Source organism: Thrips palmi, unplaced genomic scaffold (genome assembly GCF_012932325.1).
Source record: "Thrips palmi isolate BJ-2018 unplaced genomic scaffold, TpBJ-2018v1 HiC_scaffold_10, whole genome shotgun sequence".
NCBI lineage: Eukaryota > Metazoa > Arthropoda > Insecta > Thysanoptera > Thripidae > Thrips > Thrips palmi.
Genome location: NW_023144621.1, coordinates 13742424 through 13765935, shown reverse-complemented (window position 1 = coordinate 13765935; position 23512 = coordinate 13742424). Strand labels below are relative to the sequence as shown.

The 23512-nt window shown below is 49.5% G+C and overlaps 5 protein-coding genes across 7 annotated transcripts; all 5 read left to right on the top strand.

Moving 5' to 3' along the window:
- The first annotated feature begins 1944 nt into the window (after nucleotides 1-1944).
- Nucleotides 1945-3814, top strand: LOC117638985. The gene is made up of 3 exons (XM_034374247.1): nucleotides 1945-2093; nucleotides 2768-3073; nucleotides 3411-3814. Exons 1-3 carry the CDS (start codon nucleotides 1956-1958, stop codon nucleotides 3735-3737), a joined length of 771 nt encoding a protein of 256 aa, XP_034230138.1. The 5' UTR covers nucleotides 1945-1955; the 3' UTR covers nucleotides 3738-3814.
- Nucleotides 3815-3942: 128 nt separating this feature from the next.
- On the top strand, nucleotides 3943-7253 carry LOC117638983. The gene is made up of 3 exons (XM_034374245.1): nucleotides 3943-4967; nucleotides 5224-5317; nucleotides 5964-7253. Exons 2-3 carry the CDS (start codon nucleotides 5253-5255, stop codon nucleotides 6796-6798), a joined length of 900 nt encoding a protein of 299 aa, XP_034230136.1. The 5' UTR covers nucleotides 3943-4967; nucleotides 5224-5252; the 3' UTR covers nucleotides 6799-7253.
- A 1237-nt stretch (nucleotides 7254-8490) lies between these two features.
- LOC117638986 (farnesol dehydrogenase-like) lies at nucleotides 8491-14227 on the top strand. Of its 2 annotated transcripts, none has more exons than XM_034374250.1 (7): nucleotides 8491-8652; nucleotides 8783-9114; nucleotides 11040-11214; nucleotides 11880-12009; nucleotides 12535-12673; nucleotides 13483-13617; nucleotides 13707-14227. In XM_034374250.1, the coding sequence occupies exons 2-7, from the start codon at nucleotides 8983-8985 to the stop codon at nucleotides 13746-13748; spliced, it is 753 nt and encodes a 250-aa protein (XP_034230141.1). In that variant the 5' UTR covers nucleotides 8491-8652; nucleotides 8783-8982; the 3' UTR covers nucleotides 13749-14227. The 2 variants fall into 2 exon arrangements, with proteins under 2 accessions (XP_034230141.1, XP_034230140.1); XM_034374249.1 differs by having other exon boundaries at nucleotides 8491-8696.
- A 134-nt stretch (nucleotides 14228-14361) lies between these two features.
- Nucleotides 14362-15145, top strand: LOC117638993. The gene is made up of 2 exons (XM_034374262.1): nucleotides 14362-14736; nucleotides 14816-15145. Exons 1-2 carry the CDS (start codon nucleotides 14682-14684, stop codon nucleotides 15133-15135), a joined length of 375 nt encoding a protein of 124 aa, XP_034230153.1. The 5' UTR covers nucleotides 14362-14681; the 3' UTR covers nucleotides 15136-15145.
- Nucleotides 15146-19140: 3995 nt separating this feature from the next.
- Nucleotides 19141-21710, top strand: LOC117638981. 2 transcript variants are annotated; one of them, XM_034374241.1, is made up of 3 exons: nucleotides 19141-19708; nucleotides 20170-20385; nucleotides 20603-21710. In XM_034374241.1, exons 1-3 carry the CDS (start codon nucleotides 19264-19266, stop codon nucleotides 21109-21111), a joined length of 1170 nt encoding a protein of 389 aa, XP_034230132.1. In that variant the 5' UTR covers nucleotides 19141-19263; the 3' UTR covers nucleotides 21112-21710. The 2 variants fall into 2 exon arrangements, with proteins under 2 accessions (XP_034230132.1, XP_034230133.1); XM_034374242.1 differs by lacking the exon at nucleotides 20170-20385.
- The last annotated feature ends 1802 nt before the right edge of the window (nucleotides 21711-23512 follow it).

Sequence of the window (23512 nt, the reverse complement as noted above, 5' to 3'; positions counted from 1 at the left end):
TCGCCACAAGCGGCATGGCAAATGAATGGCTACACGGCTCTGCCGTCGAGCAAGGTCGCAAACAAACATACCGTGCACGACCAGTGACGTGGCGGTCACTACGCCGCTTTTCGACGGCACGCGCCCCATCACCATCCATCCCCCCCCCCTCATGGGTGAAGGCGAAAGTGAGCATCGAGCACGTGCACATCTAGGGCTCCTTTTCAAAAGATCTAATCCAGTCGTCTCCCAATGAAAGATCGTACCTGATCGCTTCCGCGCAAAAGAATCTCAAAGACGAAGTGAGTTTACAAAGCTTTAATTTCTTGTATAAAATGTAACAGTATGTATCCGCTTTCAATTAACGTTTTGCTTTTTCCCCCCTAGTTGAAAAATTCAAAATGTCCATCCATAACTTACTCAGTCATTACGCCCATGATGTGAAGCCTGCACACTTCCTTCACAATTTGCTAGAAGGAGAGAGATGAGCTCAAGGAGTGAGATGATTTGGGGATCATCGACGTGCAGACCAAGGCAGAGGATTTAGCTGTTGTTGAGGTTTGTACCACAACTAAACAATCAGTAACAGTCAGCTTCACTTCACTGCTTTCTCAGTCCCTCTAATAACAACAACAACAAGGTGTAAACGCCAGGCGTGAATTGCAGTAACTGGCGCAGCGTCGCGAAGCTTGTTACAAGACGGTCTGGCGTACACCTACCTTGTTTAAACTTCTTCTGATTTCCACTTTATTCTTAATATGGTGCTGAAATCAGATGAATGGATTCATAAGAGATTAGCTTTGTATTTTCACTTCACTGTATCAAAAGCGGTGGCACAACATACCTTGGTGGGACAACTTGTTTACCTTTTGTTTCCAGGCACAGAGCGTATTCAAGAATGAGCCAGTGAACTAGACATTTCCTACCTTCCCTATGATGCCGCATGGGTATCTGTTTCGAACGCGGCCTACTCGTAACAGGCCCCATTGTTCGCATGTGTGTGGCTGTCGGCTGTGAAGCCATTCCAAAGCCATGATGGTCGGTCATGCTCCCGTTCACCGGGATCTCTCTTAGCTCGCCAACAATTTGCGTTTGCCAAACTTCTACAAGATTCAATCGTGTGGTAACGATTGAAACAACTCGTGCGGAACCCTCCACCTCCCATGGCAAAACAAATCCCCCCTCCCGGGCGTGAGGACACGGCTACGGCCTGTACGGCCATGCCACAGCGGTGTGGTGATGTACGGGGCAGTCACGTATGAAGTACGATGAATTTTTATGTGATTTCAACGATAAACCCCCTTCCCCCAGTTCCCCCTTCCAAAGAGACCCGAACCTCAATGAGGACATTCGCAAGATAAGGTGAAAGGCCGTAAAGTGTACGTCTTTCAAAATGCTAATACAGTGGACCCGGTTGGCCTACCCTCGCTCTTGGACGAAGGCGGCTCTTACCGATTACAGTAATAGGAAAATTGCCAATTATTGGAACGACCACATACGTGCATTGCCGGCCATTGCCCCGAGACTTCAAAAGTAATTTGTAACTTTTCCTCAGAAACGAATTGTAATCACCAATCCACGTGGTACATTCACGTCAGATAACGGCGTGACTCACCTACCACGCCGTATTTCGTCGTGGCTTTCCTGTCACGCCGATTTTCGCGAAAATCGGTGTAATATTTTCTCATGCCATAATTAGGCCATGTCGGACCATGCAATTTTCAAAGATGCCACAATCTAAGCGATGAATTGTGTTACGGCTGAGAGTATAAAAAGCCAACGTTTAGCTCTGATCTTATAAATAAACCCCATTTTTTTATAGTTTGGCGGTAGAAGCGATAGACACCCGGGGTGATCGTGACACGATTCACTCCAACGAATGACTGGCAAAACAGACATATAAATCGTCGTCAACCAATTCAACGTCCACCTGTTTCGCGCCTCACCTGTTAGTTTTGTTTCCTGAAGATCACGACATGCCGGACACGACGTATATAAAAGCGGGATGCGGTCACATGTTGATCAGACACGGTTCTTCATTGACAGCTACCATGGAACCGGCCCGACCCTACTTCTTCGTCCTGGCAGTGATGGCTATCATCATTGCTGCTGCGGTAATTTAAGTAACTCACACGTTGTTGCGTCAAACGTGATTTCCCGGGAGGGGGGGGGGGGGTAATGACCTCTAAGAGCGTAACGTATTTTATGGACGGTCCCTTCAGTAACCTTAAATCAACGTTGGAATAACGTTGAACTAACGTCGAAGTAACTTGAATTTAACACTGCAAAGCTGGTGGTAAATTACACACTAAATGTCATGGGACTTTATTTGTCCCACGGTTTATGCAATTTTAAGCACATCCGACGCTGATACAATTTTGTTCCCGTCTGCTGACACATTTTGTCCGGCGCCAGCTGCAACTTGTACTTTCACTAGACAATTTGTTCCGCCTGGCGGACACAAAATTGCATCACCACCGGATGTGCTTAAAATTGTATAAACCGTGGGACAAAAAAAGTCCCATGACATTTAGTGTGTAGTTTGCTTGACACAAAAGGTAAGCCGTTTCAAATGCCAAAAGTCGGCAAGTTCGGCCCGGAAATACTCCCAAGCTCGCAAAAATTTGGCTAAAATTTCGCAAGCTTGTGAAAATACGAGGCCAAAGCTTGTCAAATTTTTGGCATTCAAAACGGCTGGCAAACTTGCCACTGACTTTGCAACGGTATACAATCTATTTCGAAGCAGCGCCCCTCCAGCTCATGTCTTGCGATGCGTCTCGATTTTCAGGGCGATGACCAACAGACTGCTCAGAAGCTGCAAGCAGAGAGCCAGAAGATTGCCGAGGGCGCCACCAAGCAGCTGTTGGCAGCTTTTGCCAAACTGCGATCCGACTACGACGCCACCGAGGCCGCCGAGCTGAAGGCAGCCTCTGCCGCGGTGAAGGCCGCCCTCAGCGCGGGAAGCGCCAAGCTGGCTAAGATGCGGGTGCCGCAGAGGGCAGCACTCCAGGCCTTCGCTCGGAGTATGGGCAAGGAGAGCAGCGAGCTCACCGGCAAATACACCAGCCTCATCAATCTCTACATCAAGGATAAGGTGAGACCGTCGAAAAGGGTCCCTCACTCAGAATTTTGCTGTCCAGAGATTGCTTGATTTTCCTCGGATTGTCCGCGTCTCTGTACGATTTTGTCGCGCTTTATTGCCTGCACCCTCAGTTTGCACGCCTAGAAACTGGGCTTCCGAGTCGCCTGCTCTACTTCTCGGGGTTCACCAATTTTTTGTCACCCAAGGCAATATTTTCTGCAAAGCCCGTGCAATTTTAGACCCTTTGCTGATATTTACTTGCAGCGACAAAAATAATGGGTATTAAAATATCATCTTTGGACTTAGAGTGATATGAGACCTCTTTCTACCTGGGGTGCTTTGTCCTCAGGCCGCCGCCAAAAAGGAGAACAGCATACCCGCCATTCGCAAACTCCGCCAAGGCAAGCAGGCCGCGCTCAAGAAGTGGGAGGAGGACCTCGTGGCCCTCTTCTCCGACATGCGCTCGGCGCTCAGGGCCGCCTACAAGAACGTGGCTTCCTCGGCCGACGTCCAGAAGAGCGTCGACGTGTCCGTGGTCAAACTTGTGGACGCCCTGATCGACTACCAGCACGGCGTGCTGAGCCTCACCACGGCCACCCTGTTCGCCGAGGTGCAGAGCTTTGCGGCCCAGGCCGACACGGCGCTCCTCCACTTGGCCAACCACGCGTACGCCTAGGTCATGCCTAGGTCAACCCCGATGCCCCTGACAATAAAGTCTTTGCTGGCAAAGCCAGCTAATGGTCTCAAAGAGAAGGTCTTGAAAGTTTTAGTAGTCACTATCCCCGGGGGGGTGAAGATCACTGTTATTCAACGAATACTACGAAGCAAAGGTCTTCACACTGATAAAACTATAGCTTAGTATTACGCCTTTCGGGCGATAATTGGTAGGACAAGTGAGGCCACACTCTAAATGTCTTACGAAGAAATTTCCCATAATACGAGGGAAATGGCGCAAGCATAATACGAAGGTGGGTTTTCTTCGTATTACGAAGGTTTTTAGGCGCGAAGTAGCCTTATAGTATACCCAGGGTTCAGCCGGCGGGAGATTCAACTCGCGTGGCCCTTTATGCATTTTGGAAATTTTCTATAGGATTTTAATGAGATTTTGCTGGGGCCCTTAACTTAAGGAATAAATTCATCTAATAGTGGTTGAGTTTTGACCTTGACCTCAAGAAGAACGTCCTGTCGTGACGAATATTTCTAGGACATGCTAGTCACTTTACAGTATCCTAAAATGCGGTGCTAGCGCTGATGATGATTGATGATAAGAGGGTGAACATTCCAAAGTCTGTTACGAACTGCCCCACTCTCCCTTACACCTCGCCCACGCGCTAAAGCAGTAGTTGATACCCCGGGGCAAACGGCATGCCCCATCCACCCCGCCCCACCGGCTCGCTGGGTGACTCATGAGCGTCGCTCCCCCCTCCGCCCCCCACTGCAAAGCTAGGTCGGTGCCACTGGTCCGATGCACGCCGGTTTATCTTGTTGCTGTCAGTGTTGCCGGCGCAACGCGACGCGGTGGTCCGCTGCTGGGCCACTAGGAGACTCGCGCCAGATCTGCGAGGTCCCAGGCCAGAACACATTGCGCAACGACGCAAAAGCCGCGCGCCGCCGCCTCCCTTCCCCTCGCCGGGCGGCGCTCCCCCTCCACCCCCCCACCACCACCACGCGGTGGCATCGACCCAAGGCCGACACAGCTAGCGCGGCTCTGACGCGCCGCCGGCGGTTTCTTTTGCTGTGCTTGCCAGTGCGGCCGGCGCGACGCAGCGGACAACCGTTGTGCAGTGTAGAGGCGTGGCAAGCCAGTCAACACCATCGAGTCGACTGGCGGACGATCACAGCGCAGTGCACTCCGAGCCTGCACGCCTTCATCTGCATCGGAGACGAGCCGTGGCGCCAACCACTGGTGTGTGAGAGTGTGTGTGTGTGTGTGTGAGAGAGAGAGAGGGAGAGAGAAACGGGGGGGAGAGAGTGTGTGTATGTGTGTGTTTAGCGTGGTGCAATACGTTTGAACCGTTTTCATCGCACCAATTGGTGCAATGCTTCCGTACGTGAACTGCTATGCCCCAGGCAACGCGTTCCTCTGCCTTGGCATTGGACATTTTCTGGACGCTTTGCACGTGGCACAACTTAAATGACGACCCTTGTCTTCTTCTGTGCAGGATCTTCTGGAGCGAAGAGCCGCATCGGCATGGCAGGAAGTGAGCCCCCCACGGCAGGGCGCAGCACTGGCGGAAGTGGCAGTGGTAGTGGCAGGTGCGAACCAGGGAAACGCAGAACATGCGTGTTTCATTTCGTTAGGTTTTCTTCTAGCTTTGAAGGAATCATTCAAGACCATTTAAATATAGACATTTTCACTTAACTTATAGAAAGGACAAATATGGTGAGGCCGTAAGTTTCGCCAAGATTTGGTGGGACAAAAATTTCTCGCCACAAAATGGTGAGACTGCCTGACCGCGGTACAGGCTGCCTGCATGGGCCGTTTTGACTGGATTCAAACTTCTGATCACGTTGTGGTCAGACAAAAGCAGGGGTCCTAAACTTACCTCAAAACGGCATCATCACGTTCATCGTAAGAGTTGCATAACCAAAACACAAAACCTTTAAAAAAATTATTTAAATGGGCATTTTATAAGATGGTCAACCTGGCTTAACCTAACGTAGATGTAAGGCCTTAATAGGTCATTCCGCTGGTGGGAAAAGAGGAAGAATAGAAGTACATACTTCCGTCCCCTCGCCTGCGGGGGGACGGAACTTCCGCTGCCCCTCTCGTCCCGGCGCAGGCGAGGGGACGGAAGTATGTACTTCTATTCTTCCTCTTTCCCCACCAGCGGAATGGCCTATTGGTTATCCTTCGTCGATATCAAAGCTCGTCAAGCGTAATGCTGAGCTCTTTTTCCAGGTCGAGGAACGAGCTGTGGCGCCTGCTGACGGAGTACTGCACGCCGCGTAGCGACTGCGGCGTCACTCTTCCCTCCGGACCCTGCGGACGAATTCATGTCAAAGACAAGCGCGTCCAGATCATCGTAGAGCGACGAGAATACTTGCACTCCAGCATTTGTTCGGACACTGATTGCGAAACGACGACAGAAAAGGTCTTTTACAAACACCGCGAAAAAAAGAAAGCTTTGTTTCAAGACGGAAAGTTCGGTGGACGTCCAGACCCTACCCTGGTGGCCAAAATTCGAAAAGCCTTTTTAGAATTAGTCGACGAGTTTGCAAGAACAGTGAAACCAGGCAAAGAAGAAAATACAGAAGATCTACCAGTGCTCTATGAATCATGCTGTTCGGGTCATTGCGATGAGCTGATCTATTTGTTGGAATTTGGAAAAATTGGAGCTCTTAATCGTTACCCGAAGGATGAGTATGAAAAAGTTATGCATTGCCAACATGGTGGTCAAGCCGTCGGGCATCATATGTCTTTCTTTATGCATTATATAGTCCATTTCTTCATAGGGACAAAGTTGTTATTGTACAATAATGTTGAAAAGGCTCCCAAATTGCAACGGATGTACGATCTTGCTTGTGATGGTCAAACGTTCCTGCCTTACCAGCGTAAAAACTTGCACTTGTGGATGAAAGACTTGGACGTAACGACAGAAATGTGCAAGGCGGCCTTCCGCTGCATTTACCTCTATGTTTATTTACGACGTAAATTTGAGCCGGACTACAACATAGAAACTGATCGCATTTTAAAACTAGGGTATGAAGAGCGCATTTGGTTGCGTTGTTTTTAATCTAGGTAGACTGTCAACATGTGTAATCTTGATAAAGACGATTTTGGATGCACAAAAAAGTTATACTATTAAACCGATTTTTTAAGTAGGTGAAATCTACCATATTGTCCCTTTGTTTCGGATGTGAAAATAGGCCGGGAAGTGCTGGAAATCGCTCTTCAGTAGAGCTCTGACTGTAACCGGGTTTCACCGGCTTACCATCTTTTTCCTCCATCTACAATCCTTGACGCTCTGGGCCAGAAGTCCGACGCATGTATGGTACCAAAGGAGTAACTCTCAGGCAAAACGAGGTGAAATTTTATCTGCAATCTAGTTGAAGCTGCTATTAAATGTAATCTGTGAAAATGGGAACAAGGCTGAAATAAATAGTTGTTATTTTTTTTAAGTTGAATTGGTTAGTATTCTATCTTTAGCCTACAATACAAATTTTGGCATGAAATACAATGCAAAGAATACTTTGGTGTTTTATTTACTTTTACATATTCGCAATCACCGACGTTTTCTCTCAGAGCAGAAAAGAAAACAACAGAAATACTCTATTCAAGGTAGTTTGTCTCCAAATGCACGTTTCATGTTAACATCGTTCGGAATAGTGAACGGGATGAAGCCCTGCTAAAACTAAGACGCCTGACTTTTTATTCCAGTAGCGTGACATCACTTTGAAACGAGCATGACAAAATGTCGCGCTTTGAGCATTGTGTCACGCGCGTTTGGATGTTAATCAGCCATAAACTCGCTTGTTCACATTCACAGGAACTTTCAAATTGACGCCCGTTACAGGGTTGCCACAAGTCTGGAAAACCTTGAAAACCCGGAAAAGTCAGTTAATTTGAAAACGGTCGGGCAAGTCAGGGAAATGAAATGGAGTCAGGGACAAACGGAAATAAGTGGCACAAAAAAACCCTAAATACTTTGTTTCCTTCAAGAAACTCATCATTTATAATACCCAACTGCAGGAAAATGTACCCGAAAAAGTCAGGGAAAAACCGTTAAATAATGATCTGAAAGCCAGGGAAAATGAAAATTTCATATTTGTGGCAACCCCGTGACGTCACGATCCTGGGATGAAAGTAAGCATGACGCGTGTCTTGAAGCACACTCCGCAAAATAAAGTGTGCATATAGTATACTATATAGTACACTCTCATGAGAACATGCTTCCAAGCACGCTCTATAATTACAGCATACTTGCTAGGCACATGCTACACTAGAGTACACTCTCATGAGAACATGCTTCCAAGCACACTCAATAATTACAGCATTCTTGCAAGGCACATGCCACACTAGAGTGCGCCTGGCATGTACTCGCTAAGAGTGTGCCTGACATGTAAACTTAAACTGGCCCGGGCTCTAAGATAGGACTATGTACAGTTTGCAGAGTACATGAGCACGTGCGCTCCGTTCTCTCACGTAAATGCATGGAAACAGCCTCGAAGCGCAAATGCTACGCTGCTTTAAAGAAGGTCCGAAGTTATTCAAGTGCATGCGTTCGCTTTACGTTCACATAAACTTTGGTTTTATCAGAGAGTCACAGATAACCAAGGAGTGCGAAACGCGTCGCGTTTCTTTCAACGTGACATCGAGCCCGACTTCCGCGCGGTCATCCGTTCGCGTTGGCACGTGACGTGATCATCTTGCAGTCAGACGCGATATCCTTCCCTTGCGTTCGAACTTGACGTCGCACCGCTCGTTTATCAGTGAAGTGTCGCGAGGCGGCGTTAGGATGCGGTTGGCAGTTTACCTAGTATCTTTTCAAAATATCCTATCTTACCGTTTCCTGAAAAAATATTCGTTCCTGGGATACCACGAAAACACGTCTTTTGTCCGAGACAGTCGAATTCAGTCGGCGAAGTCGGTGCGTGTGGGGTCCCGAGTGATACACGCTTGAAACCCTACGAAGTATTTTGTGCATACATAGTTAAAACTGTTACTTTGTTATACGAAGTAATATAGTTCGTAACTTATGACGTATTTTGTTTGTACAGGGGATGAATATTTAAAAACTAGTCTTCAAATGCTCTCGTGCGAGCTGCTTTTCTGCTGGTGCTTCGCGCCTGAGGTCTCTCAATAGAGCACAAGTGGCTGGACTCAAGGTTAGGCCCACCAACTAGATTGAGAGTGGGGGACGATAGTGAGCTGCCTCCAAAGCACACTAACCAGCGCCACTGAGCGGGGACAGTGTGCCATGGAGCGCTTCGTGGGTCGCGTCGCCGTGGTGACCGGTGCCAGCTCCGGCATCGGGGCCAACGTCGCCAAGGACCTCGCCGAGGCGGGAATGGTCGTCGTCGGAGTCGCGAGGAGGAAGGACCGCCTCGAGGTATGTTACCACCAACGAGAGTGTTTTGAAGCCCATCGACTTAGTTCTCCAGGCGTCAGAAACTTCCTCGCCGGTCACACAAAAAAATCCATGGCATGCTCTAACGTTGGACGTTCCATGTTTGCATTTGCAGGCTTGAGACAAACAGTGTACCACGCTTTTATACAGAAATGTTATGTAGTTCTGTACTAGACATCGCCGTTTTTTGGTACCAAAAACATTAACTTTTTGTACAATTTTCCCACGAAAAAAATTGACTTATTTCCCCTTTTTTACAAAATCACGTACAAATACGTTTAAGGGCGTAGGAGCGGGTGGCTACTCTGAGAATGGTAGCATCCGAGAGCGTTTTCGGGTGCATCCGCAGTCGTCTGAGGCCGGGGTCCCGATGCCCCGTAGACCTGGTTCGCAGACAATGCACCCTCGGCCGGCTGTTTATGGCCGGCCTGCCGGAGTGCGGGCGAATGACACCCCGGCACGGGGCTCGGCCTGGGCCGCACGGAGCAGATCGCCAGCTTTTCGTGAGCTCGGGGTCGGTCTTCAACTCCTAAGTCCAAGTTTCAGGTCAAAATCAAAAGTTTCGACCAAATTTTAACAAAATATTTTTTGCGAAGTACTTATTATTTCTATATAGCTAAAAAAATTGTTCTCATTGCTCTGTTAAAAGTGGCCGCAGAAACTTAATTTTTAGATGGAAAGTTCGAGATTTTCATCCCGAGTACGATGGTGAACATCCCATCAGCGTCAAACGACGCGTTAGAAAAATTTAAGCTTTCAGGTAGCGAAGGGACCGCCTCCCTTTTGTATGGAGAGGCCTGCTTCACAATGGGCTGCGCCGAGGCGACGATGATGACAGGCTGATTTATAACCCCAAGACCCAAAATACAAATTTTCAAACGAGCCTTTTTCCGATTTTGGAAAATGCGGCAATAGATTCGTTGTAAAAAGCTGGGTCGAATGGTGTTTGAATTCCTGTTCTACGATAATTTCTACCGAAATCGCGACGAAAATCGGCCAAAACTGGTCGGGGCCCGGTGCCGCCTGCATTGCAGACGGCTCCTTGACGGCTCGCCTATTGTCCGCCCGGCGCGTCACCCCGGACCCCGACTACCTGCCTCGAGCTCCGGTGTGCGACGGAAACAACACATCGGCCGAAGCAGCCTGTCTCTCTCTACTGGTGCAGGACCTGCAAATCTGGGTAGTTTTCTAACGCACGGATCTCGAAAACCACAAGTCGTGGCGTCATCGGAAAAACTTTGCCGTAAAGAGGAAGATTGGGCCTAGGGCACTTGGGGTTTCGTTTTCTCTCCGTATTATTAGGTCCCTCTCAGTGGCTTTCCAAAAATCACTTACTTTCAAGACGTTCCAGGAGTGCTCCTGGAACTTGGGACGCAAATCAAAACACCACTTGCCCTTCATATGGTCACTGCCAACATGTGTGCAAAATTTCAGGTCGCTGCGACTTTTCATTCTCTCAATCGGTGCTTCCAAAAATGTTAAAATTTCGAACTTTGAGGCGTCGCGACGCCTAAACTAAGCGTCGCAGGGCAAAACGGTTCGACATGATGGTTCAACACATCAATCACTATCGATTAGCGAAAAAAAAATTTTGCGCTCCTACGGCCTTAAAAAGTTCATCTGGACCTAAAAACTGTGACGTCTCGTAGAAAATTTGTCCAAAGGCATTTAGTGTGCAAGCTTGTTATTCGGGTGCAAGGGTGTGCACACGATTGCGCGAGTTGTGGCCTCCTCCTTCCATGACCTTTTCCCATGATATCAGAAAGGTTTCAGAACAAGTTTTGTCAATAGTTTGCTTGAACCAGGTGCAGAACGGGTCCCTGTCCCAGCCAAGTCTTGCTGTCGTGACCACATGACCACCCAAAGGTAGCTCGCATTTTTATGTTGCTTTTTATTTTGTTGCGAAGGACTTGTCTGCGTCGTTGAGCGCTGCGGGCGCCAAGGGTCGTCTCGAGGTCGTGCAAGCGGACCTGTCCAGTGTAGAGGAGGTTCGCCGGGCCTTCCAGTGGGTGGAGGACACTCTGGGCGGAGTGTCAGTGGTGATCAACAGCGCTGGTGTCGTGGCCACGGACATGATTCAAGGCAATACATTCTGAGAAGTGCAATTTAGAAGTTCAGCCTATTCGTAAAGAAGAGCAGAATTTCCGGATGTCGCGGCGGCAGAACCCTCACATGTTTTTTCTTACCTTCCATCACGAAGCAGCCGACGGCAGTGGCTGAACGGAAGGGGTAAAAACATGTGGCGGTATGTTATGGGCTGCAGCTGTCACGGTAAAAACGGTTCCTGGTTTTCCCAGGAACTCCCTGGAAATCCCTTGTGTCTCCACCATGGGCTTCCTGGGAAAACCAGGTACCGTTTTTTACCGTGGTGACATCCGATAATCCTGCTCCTCTGTTAAAGCTTAACTTGTCCATACGGTACTTTTGTGGATCTTGGGCCGGAAGTCAACGGACGCCATGTTGGCGGATGTAGACCATAACCTGATATGGAATCAAGACGGTTGCTAAGTATTACGGCCACCATATGCACATGGTGGCTCATTACATAATTGTCCGTTAAAACAAAAGTTGCAGTATTTCTAGCTCACCAATTTCTAGTTCACCGTTTAGCAACACTTAGTAATCCCTAGAGGGATAAGGTTCGGACCAAAATGTCTATTGGCTTTTGGTCCAGGATCCATGCGAAAGTACCCTGATTCCAAGACTTTGAGAAAGAGTAGCTCCAACAATTTCTCGTCTCCGCGCAGATTTGGACCTATCGCAGATTCAGAGCATCGTCAGCACCAACGTGACCGCAGTAATGGCCAGCTGCAAGGAGGCAGTCAGCAGCATGAAGAAGCACGGCATCAAGGACGGCCACATCATCAATATCAACAGGTGAGATGGCCAACATTCATCAATTGATGCTTAGTCCGACGACAGAGTTACACTGAGAATGAAAGAATCTTGACCAATAGGATACTTTGGAGAAGTGATGGAACGGAAGTTGAAAAAAAAAGGAACAAAGTACGCGAAATCCGTGATAAAGAGCGTCTGTTTCGCCGTTCTGCCGCAAAGCTATATTCCCATACAAGTCCGGCTTTTGTTTTTCCTTATTGTTTTCTCAACTGCCGTCTCAGTTCTTCTCCAAATTCATCATATTCGTGTAAGAATAATTTAAGCGCCCAAATGTGGGTGATCAAGGCCTTCTTACCGTATTTTCGACGATGAATAGTGTCACTGTTACCCATGAGATGGATAGCATTAGCTTTACTTTATACCCGAAAGGAAACTTTCTCCCAACTATTGCCAGTGAAATTGATTCTTACCCAAACTTTGGTGTTAAAGTCAACGTCACCCAAACTTTTAGTCCAGGTCATGACTTTCTCGTTCTCAGTGTACTTTCAATTCAATTGTTGTCAGTGTGGCCGGGCACGTCGTAGTCAATATCCCCGGGATGTCGTTCTCCGCCTACACTGCGACCAAGTACGCCGTGACTGCGATGTGCAAAGGCCTGCGGTTTGACGTGCAGAGAATTCCTGGCTTCAAGATTCGCGTCACGGTAAGGTTACACTACACTCACTTCCGTGAGTAATTTTTTTTAGAAAAGAAAATTGTGGTTGACAGTTCACGAAGTATTTTGAGCATATACTCAGAGGTTCAAACTGTTTAGTTTGTTGTAAGGAGAATTAGATAGTTAATTACGTTCAGTATTTTCTTTGCAAGCTCATGTATGCTCAATATACTTTGTCATGACTCGCTAGTAGCTGCATTTGTTTGTAAAATAGTTTTGAGAGTGTTCGCCCTGAACTATTCCACCACTGAACGGCCGGGCCGAGTCGACGGTTGCATCGCGAAGCGTGTTTCTCAAATGCGGTCCTGTGCGCCTACGGAAAGTTTTTCTCCCGTTTATTTAGTCAGTTGACCTTTCGACTTCGGCCCAGTCCCAAATGCTCTCATTCTGTTGTCCGTAGAAGGCGGGAGGATATTTCTAAGCACTGCTGTAGGAGAGGCGAGGGGGAGGCGTATTTTTATGTCGCGGGCGAACATCTGTCAAATTTCTGACTCAAAAGAAAATTCTCAGGTGAAGCATCAAAATTATGCCCAGACAGGGCGTATATGATTCAGGCCCCTGAAGCGGCGTGAATCGGTTCACTCCCTTGGGATGGGCGTGAATGTATAGGACTTCCAGGCAAAAGTCTTATGCCCTACCAAAGGCATTACCCTATCACGCCTTCAAAATGCGTGAAAGATTGTTGTGCCCTTCAGGCCGTAGTTCTTACATGCCTTTGGTTTTCCAGTGCTTTTAAAAGGTTTGCTACCCTTTCATTTCATTTATGTGCCAAGCATGACTCTGCTAATCGGTTGCAGAGCATCAGCCCAGGAGACGTACACACCGAAATGGCTCATGTCATTTACTCATCGGAGACACCGGAATGCATTCTCCAGTCTGCAGACGTTTCGAACGCCGTCATGTTTGCTTTATCCTGTCCCCCCTCAGTTGAAGTAAGGAGGCTCTTTCAATGTTGTGTGATTGCTAAACTTTGGTTTTGAGTTTTCCAACAGGTATTGAGGAAAGTTCTTTGTTGATGCAGATCACTGAGCTCACCATTCAGCCAACGGGAGAGATGTGCTGACCACGACAAAGGTTTCGACCAGAGCCCATGATCCCAGACCAGCCCGCGTCCAAAATCTGGCCACAAAACACGAGTAGCATTTGCTCCCTCAACGCCTGCGAAGCCGAAGATAGGCCTGCCCGCCAAGCACAGCTGTTTGGTTGGCTGCTACCCAACAGGCGCTCCCTCCTCGACGTTCTGTAACCATTCAGTTCACGTTCGCACGCGTTTACAACACAAGATCAAGGCGAGGCTTTTACCGGCCGAGCTCAAGGGGTGACCCATTGTAAAACTTTGTGCACCATGATTGTGAAAACGTGCTGAAATGTGCAAGAATTCTGGCGCACCTACTTACAGGTTGTTTTTTCATCTGAATGCGGAATGTGTTCAAGTTTTGTACAATGAACGTGGGAACGTGGAAAGTGGGAAGTTGTTCTTCCTTCGGCCGAGTCTGTGCGGAAACGTGACTAGAAGCGAATTAAAATGGGCGATTTGATTCATGTTTTGGTTTTCTTGACAATCCAATAATTTAAAAAAACATCCTGGTCCCATAGTCTTACTTTATTTCTCTTAACTGGCTCCAAGCGTGGAATAGGGCACCCCAATGAATCTTAAAACGGATGATTGTTAGGCTAGCTTCGACTCTCGATCGCAGCCAACCGTTTTGCAAGTCGGCAAAATCTCTTCAGGGGCACACCAGTGAAAATGCATAGGATTCGTAAAAAAAATTATTCATGTTAAACAACAAATCTAGTGGCTTGATATTTTATTCATAGCTTAGAACACACTAAATCAAACTAAAACCGTTGCAAGTGATGGTAATGGAAAGGGGGGCTGGCCGTCAAATTTTATTTTTGTCGATGGTGTGCCCAAGTTTGCGCCGCTCTCAACTTTTTTTTTTTTTTTTTTTTTTTGCTAGGGACACGGCGGTTTGAAAATTTATTATCAGCACGCATGTGGCCACGAGCATGCCAAAAGAGTCATCCCAAGTACAATCATTTTGGGCAAGGTAAAAAATAAAATAATATATAGTAACTTTCACGTTTCGTTTGGACGTCACCGTGACTGCTTCGTGTTCTTTACGTTAGGAAGGACGGCACACGGGTCGATGCAGCGTGGCAAGTGCGATTTCTTATTAGTGAATGGACAGGCGTTCGCCCTCTCCATCGAGGCCTGGTTCTTGCCGGGCACACAGTCCGCCGGCCTCATGAGTGCAGCGACCTGGGCCTCGCTGTGCGTCACCGCGCTCTTGGTCACCTCGCCGGCGCAGTTCCACCCGGTGCGCACTGTTCCGGCCGAGGGGCTAAACACTCGTAGCAGCGTGTCTACCGTGGGGTTCCCTATGAAGATACGTTGTTCTGTCAGACGATCACTCAATACACTCCGCCAGTTTCGATTCGTAGAATGAACCGACGCGATTCCCCCGGTTGTCGCCGACGGCGCTGCCGAAGTCGCCGTCCTCGGGCTGGGCGTCCTCGGAGCCGCGCTGGCACGCGCTGCTGGAGGTGGTGCTGGCCGCCATGCCGCCGCGGGGTTGCCTCGGCGTGTTCCACGACTCCAGCGCGGACGGCGTGGACGTCTTCCTGGGGCTGGTGCGGGGCCTGAGGCGGCCGTACGCCGTGCGCCTGGCCCGCGTGGAGCCCGGCCCCCCAATAGAGGACCCCACGGTGCTGCGCTGCGACAGCAACGTCGTGTTGCTGGGCCGGCCCCACGGCCCCGCGAGCATGCAGCCCGTCGTGGACGGTGAGGGCCTCGGTGCACTGCAAGAAGAAGAGTGAATAGCACAACAAAAGTTAAAAGGTACCACGAGGATTGCACAAAGTATAACGAGGCCTGAACTGCACTCGCCATGCCGCTTCTATTGTCCTCTAACGTCGAGTTTCATAGTTTTTAGTGGCAAAGTATGCGTTTGGCGATCGGCAATTCGAAGATTTGCACAGCTCTAAGATAGCGGTTCCCAACCTTGGGGTCGCGACCCCAAATGGGGTCGCGAAAAAATTTCGAGGGGTCGCGGCGAGGTGGTTGGGGTCGCCTGGGGTCGCGGCTGTTTTCCAGCTGGCAGAATGATTCAAAACGGTCGAAAATGCGTTTGAAAACTCGTGTTTTAGGTCGACTTTAAGCAGCAACTGCGTCTGATCCGAGGCGGTATTTCGTCCTCCCTCAGCGGGCATTTGGTCTTTGGACCTTCCTTTAGCATGCCTTTGTTACGGAGTGCGATTATCGGCCTTAGTTTGGGAGCAGTATTGTCTCAAAGTGGATCAAAATGGCATTCAAAGGCATTTTTTACTGTTTTCATCAACTTTGAGACAATACTGCTCCCAAACTAAGGCCGATAATCGCACTCCGTAACAAAGGCATGTTAAAGGAAGGTCCAAAGACCAAATGCCCGTTGAGGGAGGACGAAATACCGCATCGGATCAGACGCAAAGGCTGCTTAAAGTCAGCCCAAAACACGATTTTTCAAAGACATTTGTGACCGTTTTGATCAACTTTGTGGCAATACTGCTCCCAAACTATGGCAGATAATCACACTCCGTAACAAAGGCATGCTAAAGGAAGGTCCAAAGACCAAATGCCCGTTGAGGGAGGACGAAATACCGCCTCGGATCAGACGCAGTGGCTGCTTAAAGTCGGCCCAAAACACGATTTTTAAAAGACATTTGTGGTCGTTTTGATCAACTTTGCGGCAATACTGCTCCCAAACTAAGGTGGATTATCGCACTTTGTATCAAAGGCATGCTAAAGGAGGGGTCGCGTGGAGTCGCGAAATTTTTCCTGGGGGTCGCGGAAATTTTTTGTTACAAATTTGGGGTCGCGAACCGAAAAAGGTTGGGAACCGCTGCTCTAAGACCTTGACTCAAGGTGGGGTTGTGCACTGCTGAGCAGGGTCCCTGGCCAGGGTGGTCTCACGCAAGCCGCTCATGCGGTTCCTCTTCGCGTGGACGGGCGACGTGGTGGCGACCCGCGCCGTCCTGGACGCCACCATGGCGGCCGTCTGGCGGCTGGGGCACCTCAACGTGCTCGCGCTGGCGGCGTCGCCGCGGGGCTCCGGGGAGCACGGCCTCTTCTCTTTCAACCCTTTCTGGTCCGGTAAGGCGATCCTGCTTGGCGCCTGGCGAAGTATTTTGAGCACACATAATACAAACTAAATTTTTGCGAAGAAATAGTTGGTAAATTACGATGTGTTTTCTTTGTAAGCTTATGTATGCTCATATAACATCGTTATAAAATGACTTGCACCTCTCTACAAAAATAAATCTGCCTCTTTGTCAAAAAGTCTCGTTGGACCTACACCGCTTTGTCAAAAAGTCACTTGGGCTTACGCCTCTTTGTCAGAAACGCACTTGGACGTATCGCCTCTTTGTCAAAAAGTCCTTTGGACTTGCCTCCTTGTTACATCTTAAAAACTGCCCAAGGAATAGCCTAAAATGAGGCGTGAAAGACTATTTATGCCCCAGGGGAGTGGTTTTTAGGCCTTGTTTTGCCAGTTGAGTTCATTTGGATGGTTTGACTTCGGCGTGCTCCAGGACGCTGCAATGACACCAGCGCGCTGCTGGTGGCCACCTGGACCGTCCAGTCCGGGATCAATGTGGCCGGGAACGTGTCCGACTTGTATCCGTTCGGCAGCATGCGGGCGCTGGTGCACCTCAAGATGGGGGGCTGCCCCTTCCGGGTGGCCATCGCGAACCGCACCAACTTCCTGACCGCCTCCTTCACCAATCAGACCTGGCGTATTTCGGGCGTGGGTGAATACATATTAAGTGCGTGCGCGCGTACCCTCCAGTTCCAAGCCAAGGTGTGAGTCTCTGCAGTGAATTAAAGTACAACACTACAAAGCTTCCTCTCGGATTACAGAAAACCGCGGTGCAGTTGTATTACAAAACTATTCTACAGTGCTCCATAATTTTAGGTTATATAATGAAACTTTTCTTCGTGTTTCAAAAGAAATCGAGCCTTGATTTTTCAGGTGGTTTGTGTTATGGACTTTCTACTGTTCAGTGTCGCAAAACGTTACGTGATAAAGAAGATGAGTTGGCCGAACATATTCTTTTGTACTACTGGGGAATAAGTTTGTGATACAGCTACCTACACTGTATCGCCAATTGTGATCACATTCGTTTGCACTCGAAAACTACAATGTCAATTCAAACGTTGTGAAATTTTTAAAAAAAGCGTAAAAACCGAAAATTAGGTAAAATTAGTTACAAGGCTCATTAGTGGAAGGAACATGAAACACACTACTGACGTGTTTCGTTAGGCCTCAACTTTTACTGGCAACCCTAAACACATTGCCTCATGAAGGGTCCAAATAAGTTTGAGTGAACTGAGCGGTGTTTTGCCCACTTTGGGGGATGAATCCTTCCAATTTTTCCTAGGCCAGGCATGAAGGAAAAGGAAACCTTTTTTCAATGTTTTCAGAAACTTTTCGATGAGCTTTTTCATCCTTAAGTACGCACTTTTGAAGGGCTGTGTTGTGGGCTGTATAGTGGCTATGCATTGTGTCACTGTTGCACCGAAAACACTGCGGCTCTGTGCCAGGTGCAACCGACGACCCTCAAGGAAGACCACCGGTCCGCCAGGTACTGGGAGATGCAGGAACTGGCTCTGGGACTGCACGACCTACTTCTGGTCCCTGGCATGAGGTGACCATCATGTTTCAGCAGCCTTTCCATTGGTTAAAACGCTACCCCAAATGAGCATTGGTTCTACCTCCTACCCAGTACAGTGTACATGGTTGTTCCCGCCGGATAGTCAGCCTGACGGTTGACGGTAATAATTGTGTACTTGCCAGGCACTCTGTAAAAATGGGTGTACAGCATGTACCGCCTAAATCTTCCGGAGCGTCTCCCAGAAGAGTCAGCCATGTTCACTGTTCTGTTTGCCTCCTCGCCTTAAATTTAAGGAACTCCTTTCCCACGGGACTGCGCAAGGGGCTGCGCATGCTTGAAATCAGAAAACACCCTGGCATTGCTTCCACTTGGTGCGCAGGCACCTATCAGCGTTGGTCTCCGGTTACTTCACGTACTGGTGCGTCACCTTCGCCGTGCCGTTGAGCTACGGTGGGGCGTCGGCCTATGACGCGTAAGTCCCAAGCACTCGGATGCACATGCCGCATTTCATTGAAATTTATTCGCAATTTATCTGGAATTCAATAATTGGTACACTGAAATTCAAAGTTGTTTCCCCCTGGCGGTGCAGGTTGACGGGGTCGTTCCAGGGCGACGTGTGGTGGTCGCTGGCGGTGGCCGTGCTGTTGGCGGTGGTCACGGCCCGGCTGCTGGTGGCAGCACGCGGTGCCGCCGAGGCCCCGGTCCTGCACACGCAGCACGGCCTGCTGTTCCTCGTGCTCTGGCCGCTCGCCGCGCGGCCCCTGCACGCCCTCGCCCTGCCGCGCACCTCGGCGCTGCGCGTCTTCATCAGCTCCTGGATGTACTTCGGCCTGGTCGTCTCCACGGCCTACACGTCCGCGCTCCGGTAGGGACTACAGTGGAGGGGACACGGAAACACTCCGCACTTTTCGACGAAAAACGAACAGATGGATACAGTAGCCCAGAGAGGAACGGAAGAAGCAGGACAGACGGGAAAATACTTCGTAAACTGCAAACTCTCAATCGTTCATCGTTATTTCACAAAACTCGACAAAGATCCTCCACGAATTTGCGAAGAGTCTTCGTGGATCTACGAAGTAACCTCCAGCAACTTTGCTCTAGAGGCCCGGCACGCCCTCCTCCTGAATTTGTGCCTGACCCAGACAGCCACAAGTAAAGACAAAAGCGATTTCCACAGACTTCTTGAAAAAGCCTGCAGGACCCGTTTTTGCCGTGTGGTTGACTCTCTCGCTTGGCTTAGCCCGTTGAATTCCACTACGCTGAACATTACTGTCCCCGCTTCTCTGCTTACCAGGAGCATCGTGCTGGCGCCGCCCTTCGCGCGCACGCTCTGGTACCCGGAGGCACTGGCAGAGTCCGACCTACCCGTGTGTAAGTCGGTCGACCATGCGAAAGTCTGGTCCTCACCTTAGGGCGCGTAAAATCAACAGCATTTCGCGAATCTACAGAGGAAAGGGTTATGCATGAAACAGCTCGGATTGAAAATTAAATATTTTTTAAGACTTTTCCAATTTCCGGCATTTAAAACTGCTTGCCAAATTTGTGGCAAAGCCAACTTGCCACCGACTTTGCACTGCGTCGTGGGCCAGAAGGCCGGTGGAGGCGATCAGTATATACCGGGCGGCTGTTGAGCTCCAGAATCGTTAGATGGTACTCAACCCGCACGCGTGACCCCACTAATGGTTTGCTCTCCCCGAGGGGTTACACATGTATTGTGAGAGTCCTGATGGCGACCCTGGAGCTCAAAACGGTGGCCTGCTGCCCCGGACCTCTGGCTCACTGTACGTACAGTGCTTTCACTGTGACACTTTCGGCGTGCCTCTTCTCCTCAGTGACCAACCAGTTCGGCCTGGACCTCATCCGGGTGCGCAGCGAATCCGTGCTGGTCCGGCTGGCCCAGCGGTGCCGGCTGGCGGCGGTCAGCGACATCCAGACGCACATCGCTGACCCGCGCCACGCCATCCTGGCGCGCAGGGACTTCCTGCTGGCCGAGCAGCGTGAGGCGATTGGTCGCGCTGCCAACGTCAACGACGTCCTGAACGGGCCAGGTGAAGGAACAAGACGGACACTGGTGGAACTGTTGCATGCGCTCCCAAAGGCAAAACAGTCTTTCACACCCTTGAAGGGCGTAATTAGGGGATGCATTCGGCAGGGCATTGAAAATTTCGCCTACACGCGCATGCGCAGAGGCATTCTACAGGCCTCACTTTTGTCGTCCTTTCTCAGTAGAGCTTAATTTTGTTAATCGATTCCTTTGATCGGCAGGCCGCCTGTTCATCTACCCCAACTACTGCCTGGTGTCGCACTACGCCTACCCCTTCCTGCTGCCGTCCAACTCCCCCTACTCGTCCGCGCTACGCCGCGTGCTCAGGGCGCTGGTCGAGTCGGGGCTGACGCTGCACTGGCTCGAAAAGGACAGGTGGAGACCGCCGCCCATGTACAACAAGTACTTGGACAGCAGGAGCAAGAGGGAGAGGCCGCTCACGCTGAGCCAAGTGCAGCCGGTGCTCGTCGTGTACTCGTGCAGCCTGGTCGTCATCGCTGTCGTCTTCGGCGCGGAGGTTCTGGTCGCCTCGGTCTGGCGGCACGAGATATCCGCGCCAGCCCCGCTGGTCCCGCTGCCCACATCGGCGCAGTCTCTGGAGCGCGGGGTAGATCGTGCCGTCGAGACCCCACGCCGGCCGGAGAGCGTCGAGTCACAACGCCCGCCGCGCCTGCATCCAGGTCTCTCAGGCGCCAGTCCATTTTCCATTGAATCGAATATTGAGCTATAGACAGACTATGAAGGAATTCAAACTCATGGTGAGGCCTTGTTGGTCGAGCCCGAAAGGAGGATTACACAGCCGAGGAGGGAGAGAATCAAAGAGAAGAATTAAATAGGTTTATCACAACTCACCAGCACTGTTCGGACCGATTTCTCTTACTTCGTGGTCTGAATCGAAATTTCATAAACATTCATGATTATTCGGACTAACTGTCTGAGTACGACTTTTTGTCAGAAAATTGAGTTCAGACTGCCAATTTTGAATATTTAGAGCGATGGCTATCAAGTGTTGACTATAGTTGTCTAGGGAGCAGGACAGCTCGTCCCAAACAACTCGTCGCTAACATTACTGGTACAAAATTAGTTAGGTTACAACTCTCCATCAAAAGCATTGTAATGACATGGCACATACAAATTCAGTCAGGTTTAAAACTAAATCAAAACCACAACACTTAGCATTTATGCTTTGTTACATACAGGCATAAAGGGGCAAGGTAGGCCACCGTCTTCACACCTGCGCGTTGCAGGCCGCTGTGGTGGCCTACCTCACAGGCGCTACGGGAAGCTTGAAAATGAGAGGCTGGAGGCGGCAATCTAGGTGTGTGTGTGTGGGGGGAGGGGGGCTTTGTCCCTCTCTCTCTCTCTCTCTCTCTCTCTCTCTCTCTCTCTCTCTCTCTCTCTCTCTCTCTCTCTCTCTCTCTCTCTCTCTCTCCCTTAATCCTCGCCTGGCCATTGCGGACCCAGCCCTCCTACCACTGTGTACAGGGCTTTAGCGCAACATGCCAACCAGCAGCTCCCCAGGAAAAGAAAAAGGTCAAGTTGACGTCTAGTGATCAAAACTTGATAAAATTTGGTGACCCCTCATTCAGTGACTGGGTACTCTGATTGACTTCACAAGATCTATTCATGACAAGGGTATCCATTGACCTGTACTTCGTCAAAAAAACTTCGACGACATTGACCGTGATTCTCTTGGCACGTGTCATTTGACATAATTAAGACCTTTTTCTGCTCCTTGTAACGCTCTGCTCAAGGAGAGGGCAGCAGCCAAACCCAAACCCACGCGACACAAAAACGCCTCGCTTTGCTTTGTGACCGCAGCCAAGGACGCACCTTACACGGTTCAGTGGCTTCGTTTTCAAGGTTTCTGCTTTTCGCGGTCTTTCCCCAGCCCTTTGATAACCTTTCGGTGACCGTGGTGCACCGTGGTGGCGTCAGCCAAGCCTGGCCAAGCCGGACCGTGCTAGACCGTGCTCGTCGCGGACCTCGGTGTCAGCGACCTCCTCGATGAAGGCCAAGAAGGCGACGCGCGTCAACACGACGGCCTGAGCTAGGGGTCTACCGGTCTACCTCGAGCCGTGTACCAGTTAATATATATTTTACCGGTAACATAAGTAATATAAGTTAATATACAAAAATAAAGTAACGGTAATATATGATGAAAGAAGATGAAAACGCGACATAGTATTCTTGATTAAGGCTAAAATCATGAATTCTGGTAAGAATTCTGGTATGCGGACACAACCCTCATTTCATGATAGAGCCCCCTGCATGTCATATGCAAGGTATGCAACCCGATGCAACCTATCCGACAAGTGTGTAGAGCGTAGCTTCCTGTTAGGTTGAGTGCGGACATCAAATCCAACTTCTTTCTGTCGCAACTAGTCCTGTTCATGAACATGAACCTAGAGTTCAATTCATGGCCTGTTCGTGACAAATTCGTCTGTATGACCAAAGAATGCTAACACATACATACATACATACATACATACATACATACATACATACATACATACATACATACATACATACATACATACATACATACACACATACATGTGACAAATATAATGGCAAATGGAAATCAACCAGTCGGTCTAATTGATCGCATTTTTTGTGAAAAATGTAAAAAAGATAGGGAAAGTGACTCCGTTTTCCGCACACTTGCCGATGACTTGGCGCGGTCACTCGCAGGAAGTGATATAAAGAGAGCTATAAAGAGAGCGTGCGACCGAGCAGCGCTCCGGCCTTGACAACTTCTGGTGCAGCACCGCGGTGCACCGCTAGCTCGGCCAGCGCGACTACCGCATCCAGGAGGCAGGCGGCTGTGGCAGCTGCAGACCATGCAGACTGATTCCAAGAGTCGTTTACGTCGCTGTCTCCCTCGCGCCTGTACTGAACGCCACATGAGTGCGAGAGAGGCAGACACTGGCTGAAATTTTGTCAGAACGTGGGATGGAGCATGTCTGAAGTCCAAAATTCGCTGCACCTCTGAACCAGCCCTGAACCGGCATGAAGTCGTGCCGATGCATTTTCAGGGCAAAATCTGTTCTCGCTCATGAACATGGCTGATAACACCGCGTAGATTTCACGCCATCGTTCTCGGTGCAAACGGCCTCTTGTTTGACACA